This window comes from Sciurus vulgaris (genome assembly GCF_902686455.1).
Source record: "Sciurus vulgaris genome assembly, chromosome: 11".
NCBI lineage: Eukaryota > Metazoa > Chordata > Mammalia > Rodentia > Sciuridae > Sciurus > Sciurus vulgaris.
This window is the reverse complement of record NC_136472.1, coordinates 22,063,814-22,083,203: the sequence shown is the minus strand read 5'-3', so window position 1 is coordinate 22,083,203 and position 19,390 is coordinate 22,063,814. Positions and strand designations below refer to the sequence as shown.

Sequence of the window (19,390 nt, the reverse complement as noted above, 5' to 3'; positions counted from 1 at the left end):
AAAATTAAAAAATGGATCCAAATGCATTAAATCATGTGATTTTCAAAGGTTCAATTTAAATTGGGTAAATAAATAAAGGTAAAATATCTTTAAAATTACTTAATGTGCAAATCTCTCTAGGTGGTTAAACTAAAGAAATGTTGCTCTCTGTAAAATGTCTAATCCATTTTTTCCAGGGCTTTTCTTCAACAGGAAAGAGGCAGCAGATACTGTTTAATAAACTTGTCTGATATCTTGGTTTTTACTGTACAATAAGTAAATTAAATTATTCAGATGTGTTTGTTAGAGACATCTGATTAATTTATAAAATTAAAATGCTAACTGTTAAGTAAAACATCAAGTACTCTTAACTCCTTAAATTACATGGGATAACATACTTAAATGTTACTGGTGTTTTCATAGATCAGTAAATAAAAAGGGTTTAAAATTGCTTTGTGTCATCACTAAAAAAGAGGTTCCTAAGAGTTAAGTCCTAACTGGTACAATTCTATATGCAAAGGGATCCAAATTTTCAACTGTTTTTCAAGTATAGTACTATAAATAACATAAGGTATTTCATCTGATTAAAATGGAGTAATTTACCTAAATTCAAAAATTTCAAAAGAGTTGTTTTAGAATGTGAACAAAAAGGGCTCAACAGGAAAGACAAAAATAAAAGTAGAAGGGAGAAGAAAATGTTTCTGGTTTAGAGAGTGTTTGCATGATGAAATACATGAGGGTCTAAGTCAGTGCAAAGAAAGTCTGTGTAAATAAAGGGAAAATTTTAACAAGTTTGTGTGCAACTAAGTTGGTTATAAGTATGTGAGACAATCAGTGAAAGCTATTTAAGATTTTTCCTAAGCTCAAATACTAATGTACTGATATAAACCAAAGTTTATTTCATATGTTAAACTGTCAAGGATTTCTTAAAAACACAAATTAACTCTTAACACTGTGTCTGTTATGTTTTATTCTTCAAAACAATTGGTCTTAAAGAAATTGAGATTTATACAATTACAGTTAAACAACTTTTAGATGTTACAAAGTCTAAATTTTTCTTTAAAAGCTAAACTTGGTTAATATAAATACATCAAGATAATTGTGCTATTACTCTTCTTTTTATTTTAATTGTGTTCATATTTTCCAGGTAAACAAGTCTTTAAAGCAGAAAATTTATCAAGCTGCTCTTCTCCAAAATAAACTTGTCTGTAATGGTAATGTTAAACTTATAAGAATAATAAACTTTATTGAGCACTTATTTATATCATTTAATGTTCAATAACAGGACCCATTATCAATAGGGTATATGTAAAATTTGTTACCTTTAACACTGAGATAAAAATGTAAATGTAAATATATTTCTAAAAGTCAGTGACAGCCTGATTTGTTTAAAGGTTGATATTGTGAAACATGAAAGCATTTTGCCCCTTTGTCACACAAAATGAAAGTTAAAAGCTCTCTCAGTCTCTCCTTGATTTATGTTCTGGATTTAATGTCATCTTATATTCACTAACATTCATATAGACTGAGACTACAATATATGTGAACTTTGTAAAATGATGTTTAAAGAGGAGGCAAAGATCAGCTTCAGAACTAGAACACTTTACCTAAGATTTGTGAAGAGCCCCTTACCTGAGATAAGGCTCTGCTTCCCACATTACTGCATGCTAGAATGACTCCAAAATAAGTCAGACTTCAGCTCATTTAAGGTTATATTCAAAAGATTGGTTTTCATTTTATAATTACTGTGATATCAAACAAGGGATATAATGTATAACTCAGCCAAACTTCAAGATAGCTATTACACATACTAAAATGTTTTTACTGTTATTACTTCCATTTTGTATTTTCATTCTAAACTCTGCTGTCTGATTATTGTTTTGCAAAAGTACTGCTTCAAGAACAAACAACCTAAATTAATTTGAGATAATAAGCTGTCACCTATAGGACAGATAAGATAATATAGACACCGATTAAACAAAAGGGGGTAAGTGACTGTAAAGTCATAAATATTGAAGTTAAAGACCAGTACTATTACTTTATGACTGGTGAGATTGACTTGCTGGATATTTAAGACCAAACTTAGAGATTGAGATTAAAATACAGGGGCCAAGCAAACCAATATTTGGCTCTTGCCCTCAAAGTCAGCCTGAAACCAGGGATCAAGAGAATTTCTCTAAAGAGCTCTGCAACTCTAGGCCATGCAATCTCCCAATCAGGGAGACTGATGAGACCACTAGCCAATCCTGCACATGCTGCACAGGAGGGTCAGGGGAAAAGGGAGACATCCATGATGCTTCCAAGGGAAGCTACCTCATCAAGGATTTCCTACCTAGCAAATGGCACTAAAGGAGTTAAAAAGCTGCTTTCAAGTTCCCCACAGGAGTCACTTGTGAACTCAGCTGACTCTTAACAATCAACAGAAACAGATCAATTTGACCAGCTTGATCTTGTACACCGAACAAAACAGTTAAAACCAAAACATAGCCTTTCTTGGACATTTTTTAAAAAGAAACAATAGTTACATGTAACTTAAGATGCACACTTGTGTTTGACCCTAGAATAAGTAAAAACTGGAAACTATAAATGAGTGATTCTTAGGCAGGTGTGCCTGATAACTATCAAGGGAATCTGCCAGAGTCAGAAATTTTTGGTAAGTTTAAGGCCTACAGACCTTCCTAACCTCCTACACAGGCAAGCTTAACCAATGTTTCTTGGTATAATTATCTAGCCCTAACAGAAATACAGAAATCTCTAATAAACATAGATTATACCAATAAAAGGATATTTTATGGAATATCAGTATTTGAGCTCGAACTGACTTTGTAGAAACAGAATTCTCAGCTTTTAAATGATGCTCAGTCATGCTCAGATCTTGGTGTACGGACACTCAGGATGGGCACTTAGTATGCACTATGCATCCAGGAATTCTCTATCCAAGTCAACATTGAGAATCTTCATTGAGATTATGGTTTCACTAGACTTCCTTTTTTGAGCAGAATATGAAGCTACAAAATTTTTGACCAGTGTAGTTTTGCTTAATAAAAGTAATCTAAGTTCCTGGATATAAAAACAATACATTTTCACCAATATGTGTGACCAGCAGAAAACTTAAAACAATGCTGATCACTGCTCCCTTTTTTTTTTTTTCCAGATAAGAAAATTACAGTCCTGAAGAATGCAGCTACTTTATCTGAATCAATGGTCAGTAAGTGGTCAAGTAGGAGTTCAAAGGGAAGCAAAGACTGACAATTGCAAATTGACTCTCTCATCATCACTGGACCACACTCAATGTCACCTAATTCTCTGCCACTCCACCATGTCACGTCCTGATGCTCCATTTCATTTCCTGATATTTTATCTTTAAAGAAGAATCATGGTACACAAAGTCAGTAACCAGAGCTCCATGTCCACATTCATCCTGGTGGAATTCTCAGAATTCCCACACCTCCAGGCACCCCTCTTCCTGCTGTCACTCACCATCTACACAGCCACTCTGGTGGGGAACTTGGGCATAGTCCTAGTGAGAAGGCACAATTCCAAGCTTCAAACACCCATGTGCTTTTTCCTCAGCCACCTCTCATTTCTGGAAATTTGCTACTCCAGTGTAATCACACCCAAGCTGTTAGAGACCTTGGTTGTGGAAGAAAGAACTATCTCCTTCAATGATGCATGACACAGTTTTTCTTTGGCTGTGCATGTGTGATTACAGAAATGTTCATGTTGGCAGTGATGGCCTATGACTGGTTTGTGGCCGTGTATAACTCCCGGCTCTACACAGTTGCTATGTCTCACAAGCTCTGTGCCCTCCTGTTAGCCGGAACTTACATGCGGGGTGGTCTCTGCTCCATGACACTCACCTATTCTCTGGTAGGACTGTCCTCTCTGTCTCCTCCTCTGACCCCTCCTTCAGCCAGATGGCGTGTTTCATCATTTCTACATTCAATGAAGCATGCAGCCTCCTGATCATCATGGCCTCCTATGTCTTCGTTGTTGCCACTGTCATCAGGATGCCTTCCAAGGGTGGTCTCCACAAAGCCTTCTCCACCTGTACCTCTCACCTGACTGCCATCAGCATCTTCTATGGGATCATCCTGCTTCTCTACTGTGTGCCCCATGACAAAAGCTCCTGGCTCCTGGTGAAAATGGAAAGTGCACTCAATACAGCCATGGTCCCCATGCTGAATCCCCTGATCTACAGCCTCAGGAACAAAGATGTGAAAGAGACAGTCAGGAGCCTAATCCATGCCAAGCTGCATTCCCTCCACATAAAATTTGTATAAATGTTTTTGTATGTCTTCATCATGCACAATTTAAAAAATGTTCTTGACGGTGTGTATTTCACCTCAGTATTTGATTATGTTTACATCCATTCATTATTGAATATGAAATATTCTTAAATATATAAAGCACTTTCTGAATTTGTTTCATTGAAATTAGGCTGCTTTGTATATTTCTTCTGAAGATTTTCAGAAGGTAATAACCTTCTAATCTTCCCCAAAAAACACTACTGATGTCAGAAGGAGGTACTAGAATTCCACGTTTAGAATCATTCCTTGTGTTACAAACCAAATTTAGCTTGTCCTTAATATTTAAGTGCTGAAAACACAAATGAAAGCTGCCTGCACCAGATTCGTACTCAAGTCTTCAGAACTCGCTGTGTTGACTCAGAAAGTTCTGTAAAGCATAGTTTTTGTTTGTTTCTCCTCAATAGATTAATCAAAATGAGAGCCTTTGGTGATATTATGAGAACTATTGATTGACCCTAGCAAGTAGGTAAATATAAGCTACTATTTATATGCATCACACTTTTTCTCAGTATCAATGCAACATATTTAGAGTTCAATGAAATGCACTGAGATAATGCTGATAGGAACAAAAATTTATATTTATTTCTAACAGTGACTGGATCCTCTTTTGTTGAACATGACACTATAGTTATGAAATTGTCCCTTTGATCACACATTCTCACTATAAACTCATGTCTTATGGAAGTTTCATCAGTAAATTGCCATGTATACCCATTCTGTTGCTTAAACAAAGGAGTCACTATTACATGTGTTCCCTCTTCTTCCAAAAATTATAGGATGAAAGTCACTAAAAAAGTAAATGAATAATGCACAATTGTCTAGGAAATGAATTAAGTACCATCTGAGTTTAGAGTCTGTGTATCCTTGTCTCTGCACCTTAAGCATATAGAATATGCAATCTTAAGTATATCTTGCAGTTTCCATTAATCTTGAATCATGCAGCTGAAACATCAGAAGAAAATTATAAGGGTAATAAATTAAGAAGATTTCACCTGTGATTTAAGAGAAGGAAAACTGAGGGTTGATTTTGAGGTAACATTTGGTTTTATAGCCAATAACTCATAAATATATTTGTAGAAACACTAATAATAGAGTGCACGAATAAATTTCAATAATATATAAAAGAAAATATGTTTATTTGAGTACTGTTAGTTGGTATATCATTTAAAATTATTGATGATCTATTACATTGACATAATAAGGGGAAATCACAGGCTTATTTCAATATACACAGTAAATATATTTCATCAATTTTTACGGTAAACAAAGCAGATAATGTATACATGTATACCTACATAATCTCTTCTATCAGATTCTATCTATATGAGGAATTAAATTTAAAATATACATTCATGTCATCATTAAATTTGACAATTCCCGAGATCTGCAGCAGCAGGAAGTCATGAGGGCTGATGCTGAAGCTCCAGTCTTTATTGGAAGGTCTGAGACCAGCAGAGGCATGGGTGTGGATCCAAGGCAAATGTGAAGATCCAACACCTAGAGAAGCCAATGTCTATGTTTGAATCTGTAAAGCAGAAAATTCTAGTGTCCTTGTTCTAAGGCAATAAGTCAGAGGACATCTGATTACTTGAAAAGAAACAGTAGTTTTTTGTTTGTTTGTTTTATATTTTTGTAATTAAGTTATTTAAAAATCTACTTTATTCAGGTTGCTGATTTAAGTGTTAATTCCATTTAGAAATATCTTCACAGAAATCAGACAGAATAATGTTTAACCCACATGTGGGCAAACCATGACCTAGTCAATAGATAAGCAAAATTAGCCTTCACCTATTAATGGGAGAATGAAATTAAAAAAAAAAAAAAACTTCAACAAAATCAGGAATAGAATAAAAATAAATGAACTATTACCATACAGTACAAAATAAATGAAAATGGTAATCATGATGAAGATAAAAACAATAATAATGTTGGTGAGATGTTCATAATTTGTTGGAATTGAACAGAATATGATTTATTTTGTAGGAATAAATATGATTATAATGGTTATTTCTTCTAATTTATGAATATAGTATAAGTTTGTATGGTCTACATTAAATCCTCTTAAAATATTTTTGAAAATTATGTTTAGAGTGACCTGACTCATCTTGAATAATTGGTATATTTGATAATATTATGAACAGTATTTTGTTAAATATATCATTTAACTGGCTCTTATGTAAGTATGCATATTTTTGTTTATTTTGAATTTAAGTGCATTGCAAAATTTTTGTCAATTTTTCCTGTATTCCCTTTTATTTCAACATGATTGTACATTTTTGTTTGTAAACTGTCATATTTGAGAAAAATAACAGGTATTATTATAATTTTCTCTCATCTTAACATCTATACATTATGTGTGCAAGTATTCAAAACTATACTGTTTCTACTTCAATGACTGGCAAAATAGAAACTGAGAATATTATCTTGTTAGAGTCAAAAATACAAGTTTTTATTGGTTATTTTTGGTTTTCTGTGGAGGCAGAATCCATTTTGTTATAATTGTAAAAGCACGGAATGTACCTTATTCTAGTTAGAGTCCCATTCCTATGGATGTACATACTGGTGGAATTCCCTGTGTTGTTTTCATATGTTTACTTGGGAAAACTATTTCAGATTCATTCCACTGTCTTTTCTTTGTTTACTCCCTCTCCCTTCCCTCCATTCCCCATTGTCTATTCTACTACACTTCTATTCTTCCCCTCATTCTACTCCTCACCTTTCCTTATTGTGGGTTAGCTTCTTATTATCAGAGAAAATATTCTACCTTTGGATTTTGGGGACTGGCTTAATTCCCTTAGAATGATGGTCTCCAGATCTAACCATTTACTGGCAAATGTCATAAAATTATTCTTCTTTATGGATGAGTAAGACTCCATTGTATATATATGCCACATTTTCTTTATGCATTCATCACTTGAAAGATACCTATTTGGTTCCATAATTTAGCTATTGTGATTTGAGCTGATATAAACATTGATGTGGCCCATCATATAGTATGCTGACTTTAAGTCCTGTGGAAATACACCAAGAAGTGGGATAACAGGTTCAAAGAGTAGTTCCATTCCAAATTTTTTGAGGAATCTCCACACTGTTTTCCATAGTAGTTGCACAAATTTGCTGTCCCACCAGCAATGTATGAGTGTACCATTTTCTCCACATCCTTGTCAATATTTATAGTTACTTGTATTCTTGATAATTGTCATTCTGCCTGAAGTGAGACAAAATCTTGGTGTAGTTTTAATATTCATTTCTCTAATTCCTAGAGATGTTGAACACTATTCATATATTTGCTGACTATTAATAATTCTACTTCTGTGAAGTGCCTGTTCATTCTGTTGCCCATTCTCTGATTATTTGTATTTTTCTTTGCTGTTAAGTTTTTTTAGTTCTTTTTTTTTTATTTTTTTTTTATTTTATTGTAAACAAATGGGATACATGTTGCCTCTCTGTTTGTACATGGCGCAAAGGCATACCATTTGTGTAATCATAAATCCACATACAGTAATGTTGTTTGATTCATTCTGTTATATATGATGAAAATTAATGCTCTATGTGAGGTGTAGGTAAGACAGATTTTCTCCCATTCTGTAGGCTCTCTGTCCACATTCTTGAGTGTTTCTCTTGATCCAAAGAAGCATTTCAGTTTGATGTCATTCCATTTATTGATTATCTATTTTACTTTTTGAGCTTTGAGGATCTTATTAAGGAAGTCCGTTCCTGTTCTGATAAGTCAAAGTGTTGGGCCTACCTTTTCTTCTAGTTGTGCAAAGTTTTTGTTTTAATACCTGGATCCTTGAGCCACTCTGAGTTGATTTTTTTTAGGGTGAGGATGGGGTAAAATTTCATTCTACTATACATGGATTTCCAGTTTTTCTTACACCATTTGTTGAATAGGCTATTTTTTCTCCAAAGTATGTTATTGGCTACTTTGTCTATTATGAGTTAGCTGTATTTTTGTGTTTTTGTCTTTGTGTCTTCTATTCTGTTCCCTTGGTCTTCTTCTCTGTTTTGGTGCCAATACAATGCTGCTGTTTTTATTATTATAGCTCTATATTATATTAGGTCTGGTATTGAGATGCCTCCTGCTTCATTTTGTTTATTTATTTTTGCTAAGGATTGCTTTGGCTATTCTGGGCCTCTTCTTTTTATAGATGAATTTCATGAGTGCTTTTTCCACTTCAGTAAAGAACATCATGAATTTTGATGAAAATTTCATGGACTATGTAAAGTGTTTTTGGTAGAACGGCCATTTTGACAATATTCGTTCTGCCTATCCAAGAATATGGGAGGTATTCCCATCTTCTAATGTCTTCCTCAATTTAGGATACAATACTAAGCCCATAATGTACTTGAATATAAAAGAACATATTGTACAATGTGGAGTAGATGTCTGCTTAAATACATCTACACACATGCAAACAAATTCAGAGAGGACTAAAAATGCTTGTAGTATATAATTATATTAGGGTTATTGCAATGCTCTTACATTAATGTTTTTGGGATTTTGTGTAATCTCCATATAGTAGTCAGATATTTCTAAGACAGGTCAATCAACATAGTACTGATTTAGAAGAAATTATATTCCAAGTAACAGACAACATACATTTTCTAATTGTATTTTTAAATTTTCCCAACAGTCAGGATTCTCCAGGGTCTGTGTCCCCTGAGTTAAGCAGCTAGATGTGAACAAACTACATGGTCATAAAATATATGATCAAGATCTGTCACTTCTTCGGAGCACCACTGTGCTCCCACCAAGAACTTGTAACACTTGAAAAATTGTGTTAATTCCCTCCCTTATTGAATTGTATTCTGAAATAGTCACTGTCTTTAAAGGGATATGAAAATGTATAAGAACATTTTATTCACGAGGGAGAATGTGCATGCAGCATGTTCATAGTAGCAAGAAAGTCAGAAGTTAAATCTGTGTATCAGGAGAATCTGTCTTTTAGTGGGAGTTTTAATCTTGGCCATCTTTTCCTTTTTCTATGAGGTGTGTTGAAATCCAGAGATTGCTCTGAGAGGAAAAACAACAAAATCAACAACAAAAACCTCTGGGAGTCAGGGAGAGTAATATCCACTTAGGTCAGTGAATGGTGCGTATTCAAGGTGCTAACCTCTATTTTCATGATTCCTAGGATAATTTTACTGAGTTTGAAATTTCGTTCTCAATTGCTAGGTCATACTAGAGGATTTAAATGAATTGTTAAAGGTAAGTGTTTTTCTCATTACATTTTTTGAGTTTAGCAAAATAGAGAACACACGTGAATGCACATTTAAAATAGTAAAACTGCTATGCTTTTCATAAATATTCTGATAATATATGTGCAAAGTAATATTTGGATAACTAGAGAAGTTTTCGTGGATGCACCAAGTAGGAAATATGTCACTAAACAAGATCCAGTTGAAATCATGAGTGGAGAAATGAAGTCAATTCAGTAGATTAGAAGAAATAAATATTTTCATAGAATGCAGTTTTAAACACCCCACAAAAATTGACAGAAGTGTTGGTTGTTGATGTATGAAAGAAATTTTGTCAAAATTCATAACTTCTACTTATGCACTTTGGAAGAAAGTGGAGTTAAAAATTCAAGGACTGTGTAGAAGGAATTGAGAGGGAGGAGGTAGGAAAAATGGAATGAGACAGACATCATTACCCTGTGTACATGTATAATTATACAAATGGTATGAATATACATCGTGTACAAACATAGAAACGAAATGATGTACCCCATTTGTGTACCATGAATCAAAATGCAGTCTGTAAAAAATTAAAAGATAAATAAAAAAATCAATGATTATATTCAAGGGTTAGTGGGATAGTAGTTTTTATTGATTGAAAAGTATGTTCTGTCAAAATGTCTGCTGGCAACAGTAAGAGTGTAGAATGAGGAACAGCTTGATATTTCCTCATTTTTTATTAGACCTGCCTGATTTTACAAGAACCCCAACCTGAGCTTCTGAAAAGATCAGCAAAAGCAAAAAGCACCAGGCAGAGGTGAGCGAGCAATGTTAAGATTACCTAAGCACTGGGGGAAGAGGTCATGGGCACTGGAATTCAAAAGGAATGTGAATGGACATCTAGAAGGTGTTCACATGTGTATTTCTAAGGCTGTGTTTTGTTTTGTGATGCCCTAAACAGGAGCGTTGGTGAGGCCATCCCAGCAGTCCTCCAGGTACCTAAGTTAATGACTTCTAAGGAGCACCATGACTGCACAGGGTCATCACACAATGTTATTCTAGCAATGAATGTGGTGTGTGCATTTTAATATACCTGTTTATTTGTAAATAAATCATTACACACTCCAGACCTCCTCAAATTGATAGTGAGGTGGCTAGGGAAGGAATATCTTTATATGCTCCCAAACCCTTCCATGTTCCCATGCCTCCCTATGGTAGCATACTAAAATCATAGTGTTGACCCACTGTGGACAATATAGTTGGGATGTAAGAAAAGTCAAAAATTGCTTAAGTAATTAATTGCTCAAATCATAATGGACTGTAGAAAACTGGATTGGTCTCTAAAAGAAAAGGAAAAAAGTATGAGGGCTGAAAAAACTTATTATTCCATTTCTGACAATACAGAGTCAAATTATCTCAAAGGAAATAATAATGTGGTGGCTTAAGAAACATCTCTAACAATTAGAGAAATGCAAATCAAAACTACTCTAAGATTTCATCTTACTCCAGTCAGAATGGCAATTTTTAGGAATACAAGTAACAATAAATGATGCAAAGGATGTGGGGGAAAGGTCACACTCATACATTGCTCCTGGGACTGCAAATTGGTGCAGCCATTATGGAAAGCAGTATGGAGATATCTGAGAAAACTTGGAATGGAACCAACATTTTACTCAGATATCCCACTTCTCAGTTTATACCCAAAGGACTTAAAATCAGTCATATCAATGTTTGTAGCAGATCAATACATAATAGCTAAACTATAGAACCAACCTAGGTGCCCTTCAACATATGAATGGATAAAGAAATTGTGGTATGTATACACAATGGAGTATTACTCAGTTTTAAAGAAGAAAGAAATCATGGCATCTGCAGGTAAATGGTGGAGCTGGAGAAGATAACAGTAAGCAAAATAAGTCAATCCCCCCCCCCAAAAAAAAAAAAAAAAAAAAAACAAAGGCTGAATATTTTCTATGATATGTGGATGCTAATTCTCAGTGGGGGAACCTAGGGAAAAATAGAAGTACTTTGCATTAGGCAGAGGGGAGTGAAGGGAGTGAAAGACAGTAGAATGAATTGGACATTATTACCCTATGTACATATTTGATTACATGAGCAGTGTGATTCTACATCATGTAAAACCAGAAGAATGAGAAGTTATACTCCATTTATGTATGCTGTGTCAAAATGCATTCTACTGTCATATATAACTAATTAGAAAAAATTTAAAAATAAACTAACTTTAGAGAAATAAATAAGATTGGTGGAAAGGGAAATAACAGTCCAGGATTCTAAGCAGATATAGATTTTTGATTTTACATCTTTTCCTTTAGGAGTCTTATTGAGCAAGTTGATTCCTAAGCTGACAAAGTGGAGAGCTGGTCCTACTTTTTCTTCTAGTAGGCTCAGAGTCTCTGGTGTAATGCCTAGGTCTTTGAGCCACTTTGAGTTGAGTTTTAAGTTATTTATTATTTCTTCTTATTTGCATATTAAAAGTTTTTACTATTTCCAAGGACTTTCACAGTATGATAATATAAATAATACAGTCATCTCTATAATACTCTGACATTAGTACATGTCTCCTTGTTTATCACAAAATAATATTTTAATGTGAAGTCTTCCATGCATCAGACACATTTATAGACACTTTTTATAACATCACAATGTTGAACACTACCACTGCTTTATTTTAGGTAAGAAAACTACAGTCCTGAGGAATACAGCTGCTTGCTCTGAATCAACATTCAGTAAGTTATCAAGTAAGATTCCCACAGGAAGCAGAAGACTCATCACAGTAAACTGATCACTCTCATCCTCATTGGGCTACACTGAGCATCAACTCACTGCCAGTCCACCATGTCAAATTCTGCTGCTCCATTTTATTTTCATTCCTTATATTTTTTCTTTCAAGAAGAATCATGGTACATGAAGTCAGAAACCAGAGCTCTGTGTCCACATTCATCCTATCAGGGTTCTCAGAATTCCCACACCTCCAGGCACCCCTCTTCCTGCTGTTCCTCAGCATCTACACAGTCACTCTGGTGGGGAATTTGGGCATAATTGTGATCATAAGGATCAATCCTAAGCTTCAAACACCCATGTACTTTTTCCTCAGCCACCTCTCATTTCTGGACATTTGCTACTCTAGTGTATTTACGCCCAAGCTGTTAGAGATCTTGGTTGTGGAAGACAGAACGATCTCCTTCAATGGATGCATGACACAGTTTTTCTTTATTTGTATGTTTGTGATTACAGAAATGTTCATGTTGGCAGTGATGGCCTATGACCGGTTTGTGGCTGTGTGTAACCCCTTGCTCTACACAGTTGCTATGTCTCACAAGCTCTGTGCCCTCCTGGTAGCTGGAACTTACATGTGGGGTGGCTTCTGCTCAGTGACACTCACTTATTCTCTAGTAAAACAGTCCTATTGTGGATCGAACATCATAAATCACTTTGGCTGTGAGTACTCTGCCATCCTCTCTTTGTCCTGCTCTGACCCCTCCTTCAGCCAGATGGCATGTTTCATCATTTCCACATTCAATGAAGCATGTAGCCTCCTGATCATCATGGCCTCCTATGTCTTCATTGTTGCCACTGTCATCAGGATGCCTTCCAAGGGTGGCCTCCACAAAGCCTTCTCCACCTGTACCTCTCACCTGACTGCCATCAGCATCTTCCATGGCATTATCCTCCTTCTTTACTGCATGCCCCACTCCAAAAGCTCCTGGCTCCTGGTGAAAGTGGAAACTGTCCTTTTCACTGTCATGATCCCCATGCTGAATCCCCTGATCTACAGCCTCAGGAACAAAGATGTGAAAGGGACAGTCAGGAGGCTAATCCACACCAAACTGCATTCTCTCCACATAAAATTCAGATAAATATGTTTGTGTATATCTTAACCATGAACAATTTTAAAAAATGTGTTTCATGGTACTTAAGTTTCAACTGAATATATGGTTATATTTACATTCATCCATTAAAATCTTCCTAAATGTTCAGAGTGCTTTCTAATTTTCTTGTTTCATTACAAATATGCTTCTTTTGTATATTTCTTCTGACGAATTTCAGAAGATTATGTGGTTCTAAACTTCCCCACTGGACACTACAGAATTCAGAATGAGGAGCTAGAAATTCGTATTTAGAATTCCCATCTTGTGCTATAGCCAGCCTTTACCTTGTCCTTCATATGTAAGTGGTGAAAACAAAAATGAAAGCTGCCTGTATCAGATTCATACTGAAGTCTTCAAAACCCACTGTGATGACTCAGAAAGTTCTGTAAAGTGTAACTTTTGGTTTCACTTTAATGCTTTAAGTGCAATGAGTACCTTTGGTTATTTATGAGAAATATTGACTGACTTTAGCAAGTAAGTCTTGAAAATATGAACCACTGTTTATATGTATCACCCATTTTCTAAGAATCAATGCAATATATTACAGTTCAATGAAATGTACTGGGTTAATGCTGATAGCAATAAAAATTTGCACTTCTATCAATACTTGTATTCTATTTTGAGGGACATGACACCGTAGTTAAGAAACTGTATCTTTGATCATACATTCTCACAATAAACTCATATCTTAAGTACATCTTTAACAGTAAATTGCCTTACATATTCACTCAGTTGCTTAAACAAATGAGTCAATGTTAATTATGTTCCCTTTTCTTCCTTGAACATCTGTAAATTACATTTCTATGTCTCCAAAATAGATCAATTTACTCATTTCCATTCTCTCTGATTCATCATTGTAATCAATTTGGACATTAATAATGCAACATTAATATGGTCATTTTATTTACAAAAAGTTATTAATGAGAGATTAACTATTATGTTCCTTGAAAATATAATGTCTATTTATTTCCCTCAGCTCCTTAGAATTATTTTATAGTTTTCTATTACATTTATAGTGAAAAGTTCTCTTTTTGAAAAAATGTAGTAATTGACTTTCAGATATTGTCAGTAAAATTTAAAAATCTATTATAAGATAATGTTTAAATGCCCATTGAGCTCTCAAGTAGGTGCAGATGGAATATTACCAGCAATGTAAAGCCAATCACTTGCCATTTCTCCTGACTCCCAGCAACAGTAAAAATATTACTTTTATCATAAAGATGAACTTTTTTTTCTATTGGTATTAACTATCTTTTAAAAACTCAAATTAATATTTTCAATTTCCAAACATTATGGGAAGTCATGTAGTGTGCAATCCATATATCTTACTTTTATAAATTATCAATAAAACTTTACAAATCATTCATTTTGGTGCACAAACATTATTTTAAAATTTTTGTTCCTATCTAATATTTCAACAAGTGAATATTCCATATATTTTTGTAACTCCATATAGAATGAAGGACATTTGGCATGCTCCAAATTAGAAAATATATTCTGTTTTGCTGCACATAAATATGCTCATTGTAATGAAATTGCACATGTATTTAGATCTCAATATTTTAAATTGGTCCTATCAATTTACAGTTTTAATGGTAGTGTTTGAAAGTTAAAGAGTTGTCATCTTCTTCCTCATCAGCACTCAGTATTATTAGTCATTATTTTTATCCATTTGTTGTAGATATTTCACAGTGACTTTAATTTGAATATTTATGCTTATTGAGATAAGGCACATCTAATGTGCTTATTGCTTTATTTCTTCTGAATACCTAAGTAGGATGCTTTGCCAACATTTTAAATTATTTGTGATTTATTTATCTGAAAATTTTCATGTACATTGTGAAAATTACTCCTTTCTCAGCTGTGAACCATGAAATATTTTCACATTGTGGTTTACTTTTCTCATTACTAACAGCCTTTGACAAAGAGCAAGTTTGAATACTGACTTAGACAAATATATTTTTTCTACTGTTTTAAACATTATTTAATATCATCAATTTCTTTGATATCAAGAAGATATTCTCTGCAGAATTCAAGATAATATTGTCTACATATTCTGTCCTATTCATTAACATTTATTTGGTAGAGTTCCCCAAATATGCTACCATTAACATAAATGTTTAATGATATATCATTTTAAAGTGACAATTTTTTTTTGCCAAAACAATTATATATTCAAATCATTTATCAGCAACCTCATTGAACGTGCATATGCAATGTGAGTTTGAATAGATTAGAAAATCACTGGGGGAAAATGTCAAAGAGGCACAAATTAGATCAATATGCATTTATTACTGTTATTTATAAAACAAAAACAAATGCAAGCCCCCCAAAACCAACAAAAATTTGTATGTACTAAAGCAGGATGTGATTTTCTCTTTTTTGAATTCCAAAGGCTCATATTTTCAATAAAGGATAACACATTTTCTAAAATATGGATTTAGTATTATGGGTTGGTTGTATTTTTCTAATGACCAGTAGGGTCAACATCTTCATTTTTCCCATCTTATTTAGTGATTTAAATTAATTATAGTTTAAATGAGTAATAAGGAATTTTCTCCAAATTGTCTTGTTTATATTCATGGAAAACACCTGGTTAAGATTCTCTAGGGTATGATTCCCCAAGGTCAGGCAGTTCCTCTTAAAATACTTAACATGAGGCCTGAGTTTGACTTCTGAGTCTGACTCACACACATAGAGACTCTATGATGCCCAGGTTTGTTTATCATAAGAGACCATGGTATATATTTTGAATTAAATTCTCATTGCCTAATTACAAACTAGAACAATTTGTAAAATAGCTACTTTTTTGAGAAATATTTTTTAGTAATTTGTTAAATAAAAGAAGACTTCAATAAATAAGTTTGGATTTTATTGAATTATTTAGTCTGTTATATTATGATTTTCATGGGGGAAATTCTATAAATGAACATTATAATTTTTTTTTTTTGGTCAGTGGAACATGTTTTTAGCCTAGTGACAGTTGTATCTATCTCCTTCAACTGAGAATAAGCATTCAAGGTATTGAACTCTCTTTCCTACATCTTTAAGTCCTAGGCATGATCTTGGCTTAAGCTTCGTTTGTGTTCTTTAATAATGTTTAATAATTCTGACAGATATTAATGTAATGCTGATTACCCATTCTCAATTTTTAAAAATGTTTAAGAGGGAGATTTTAAAGAGATTATAACACTGAAGAGGAAAAATAATGTGCTTTGTGTATAATTTCTTACTTTGACGCCATGTGGGGGGTAGCAAATCTGAACAGTTTAACTACAAAGTTCCTATTTATCATGGAAGTTTTCTGGAAGAGTGTACCCTGGAATCTGACATTAGGAGGTGATGGTTCTTAGGATTTGAGGGAAAATTTGTTGTTCTAATTGGAAGAGATATTTTGGTGAAGGTACTGAATCATAAAAAATTGCATGCATGAGGGATCGAAAATGCTGGGTAAAAAGAAGGAACTGCAGTAGCCTATGAGTGTGAAGCTACTGTAGAGATTATGGGTCATCACACAGAAGTTCTTAGATGACAGATGTTTTGTGAAAAGATCGTTTTGTAAATGTATAAGGATTTGAGCACCACAGTAATGTAAAATTGAAATTTAATGTACAGGGTGGGAGTAGACAGGTCCCCTGAGGATCCCTTGTTATCTAGGTGATTATATGTGAGCTAGGCATTACCTTGAGAGCACATTTTGAGGCCTTTCATTTGGCTCTAAGTTGTTTTTCTTAGCCTGAAGCCAAGATGAAAAGGGAGCTGGAGGGAACCAGAGAAAGACAGGGAGCAGGGAATAAAAGAGAAAATTAATGATTAGACTTTGTATTAGGTCAACCTAAGTGGAAATTCTGACTCAGCTGCCTTTTCATAAGTGACTCTGGAAGTTATTAGTGCTCTCTGAACTCTTCTCCTTAAATATGCAAATAAAATAGTCCCACAGGCATTGAATTATTATTAATATTTTTTGTCATCATGATTATTATCATTATTATTATTAGTGTCATGAATACATTTATATGATATCATAATGTATATGGGGCATCTCAAATTAGAAAATGATGTGAAAACATCCATGACTATTCCACATTTAGGGAATGTCCCCAGAATTTAGTTTTTTTTTTCTGTTCTTTGTAACATTATTTTTATTAATTGAATAAGAAACTAGGTTTGAAGGTTGGAGATCCTGGAGAAAATTTGTAAATAAGACCAAAGGAGCACTCAGAATGAAATCAACAAAGAGTAACTGCTTTTACAAAAACTCCGCCAAAATTTTTGTACTTCTTGTTCCCTATAGGTGTACACTGATTTCTGAAATGATATCTGGCTCTATATTACAGAATTCTTCTTCATTCATTAAAAATTATGAGTAAATTTAAAAAGACATCTTTACAAAGAATTGAGAAAAAAAAATTGAGTCCTGGGGACAGTCTCTACAATGTAGAATACACCCTTGGATGCTTTAACTTCATTTTCTAATTTATGATATCCCATATATATCATTTTATCATGTAAATGAGGCAGTGACAGTAGTGATAATAATAAGGATAATCTAATGCTTGCAGATTCTATGTTTGTATAGATAAGGAGAAGAGGTGCAGAGAACATGAACAGTTTCTCAGAGCCAAATGCACATAGGCTCCTGAGGCAGAATTTCCAAGTAGGGGGATCTGATCTGAAGTCTAAGATTTTTACAAAGGTGTACATATTTTTAAGAAGATCCAGTAAGTGACCTATTAAACAAGGTTTGACTAATCAACAAAATCATTACCAATATTTGAAATACTGGTAATCTGTCAGTAGGATGTCAGGATTGTATGACCAACTAAAAGGAAGCATACTTGAAGGGAAAAAAGGGGAAATAGTTCAGGTAGATTTGAAGATTCAGACAGTATTTTATACACAGTGGGTATAAATGTTCAGCTCTAAAATCTTATGAAAGTGGTGCGTATGTGCTCGATTTGTCCCTTCATAGACAATTCAATAAACAGGCTTAGGGCTATCTAATTACATTATCTAATACTCACAATTGATTTCAAGTGTGCTTTATTGAGGAAGAATATCTTTAGTTTTGAGAGTTGCTCTGTCATTCCAAAAGGTCAAAGCACAGTACACTATTAAGAGTTTAAAGGAAATCCAGACATTAGTATGAAAAAGTTTGGAGACATGGGTTTGTGAGGAGCCACTGAGTAATCTAGGCACCCTTAGCCAGGCAAAGGTGAGAGCAATAAATACTCGCTCTTGGAATTAGATAAGTGGGGACTTACCATGTGCAGGGGTGGGCCTTTTCTAAAACATCCCAGTGGACAGAACGAAGCCCAAATTGAACTCTGCAGATGTGAACTTTAAGAAACAAAGGGAAAATATTACTGAGGATGTTAACACAGAAGCATCATTGTGTTTCCACCTACCTTGGGGTGGCTCCCAATCTTGTTCCACAGACTTGCTTGACTACTTGACTTGTTTAATTATATCACACCCATGAAAATGAAACTCAAGTTCTGCATCATGTGTTGATCTCATAGATTGGTCTACATTTCTGGGATTTCTGATAGAAATAGTGATTTATATCTCAGCCTTCCAAATCTGCAAGGATTTCCCAAACAAAGCAAATCAATTCTGTATTTGAAAAGAACTATTTGTTCAACCACATGAGCAATACAGTTGAAGTTGAAAATGAGCCAACCCAATGACTCCATGCCCTTGATATGGGTGTACTGTTTGTAGGGTGAATTAGCCATGGTAAAATATCTAGAACATCATGATTTTGTACAACTGAGAAAAGTCCATGGAAGTTGCTTTTTACAGTTCAGACTAAATATTGCTCCAGATTTCAAGTGTAAAAATTTTAGAATTATTTCTGCTTGTGAACCCAAACTGTGGTATAGTCTTCAATCCTTATTACATGTGTTTATATAATAGTATTTCATATCCATCATCAAAAGTTGCTTTTTGTTAATTGGAATTTTTAAAAACTATTTTTAGTTGTAGATTAACACAGTACTTTTATTTATTTTTATGTGGTACTGCAGA

The 19,390-nt window shown here is 34.0% G+C and overlaps 1 protein-coding gene and 1 pseudogene across 2 annotated transcripts; both read left to right on the top strand.

Moving 5' to 3' along the window:
- Nucleotides 1-3,355: 3,355 nt before the first annotated feature.
- Nucleotides 3,356-4,262, top strand: LOC306639759 (olfactory receptor 1165-like; annotated as a pseudogene). The gene has a single exon. The product of its transcript is annotated as an olfactory receptor 1165-like (transcript).
- A 7,973-nt stretch (nt 4,263-12,235) lies between these two features.
- LOC306638471 (olfactory receptor 1165-like) lies at nt 12,236-13,348 on the top strand (the record flags this gene model as incomplete). Its single annotated transcript, XM_079101730.1, has 1 exon — nt 12,236-13,348. Exon 1 carries the CDS (start codon nt 12,389-12,391, stop codon nt 13,346-13,348), a length of 960 nt encoding a protein of 319 aa, XP_078957856.1. The 5' UTR covers nt 12,236-12,388.
- Nucleotides 13,349-19,390: the final 6,042 nt, after the last annotated feature.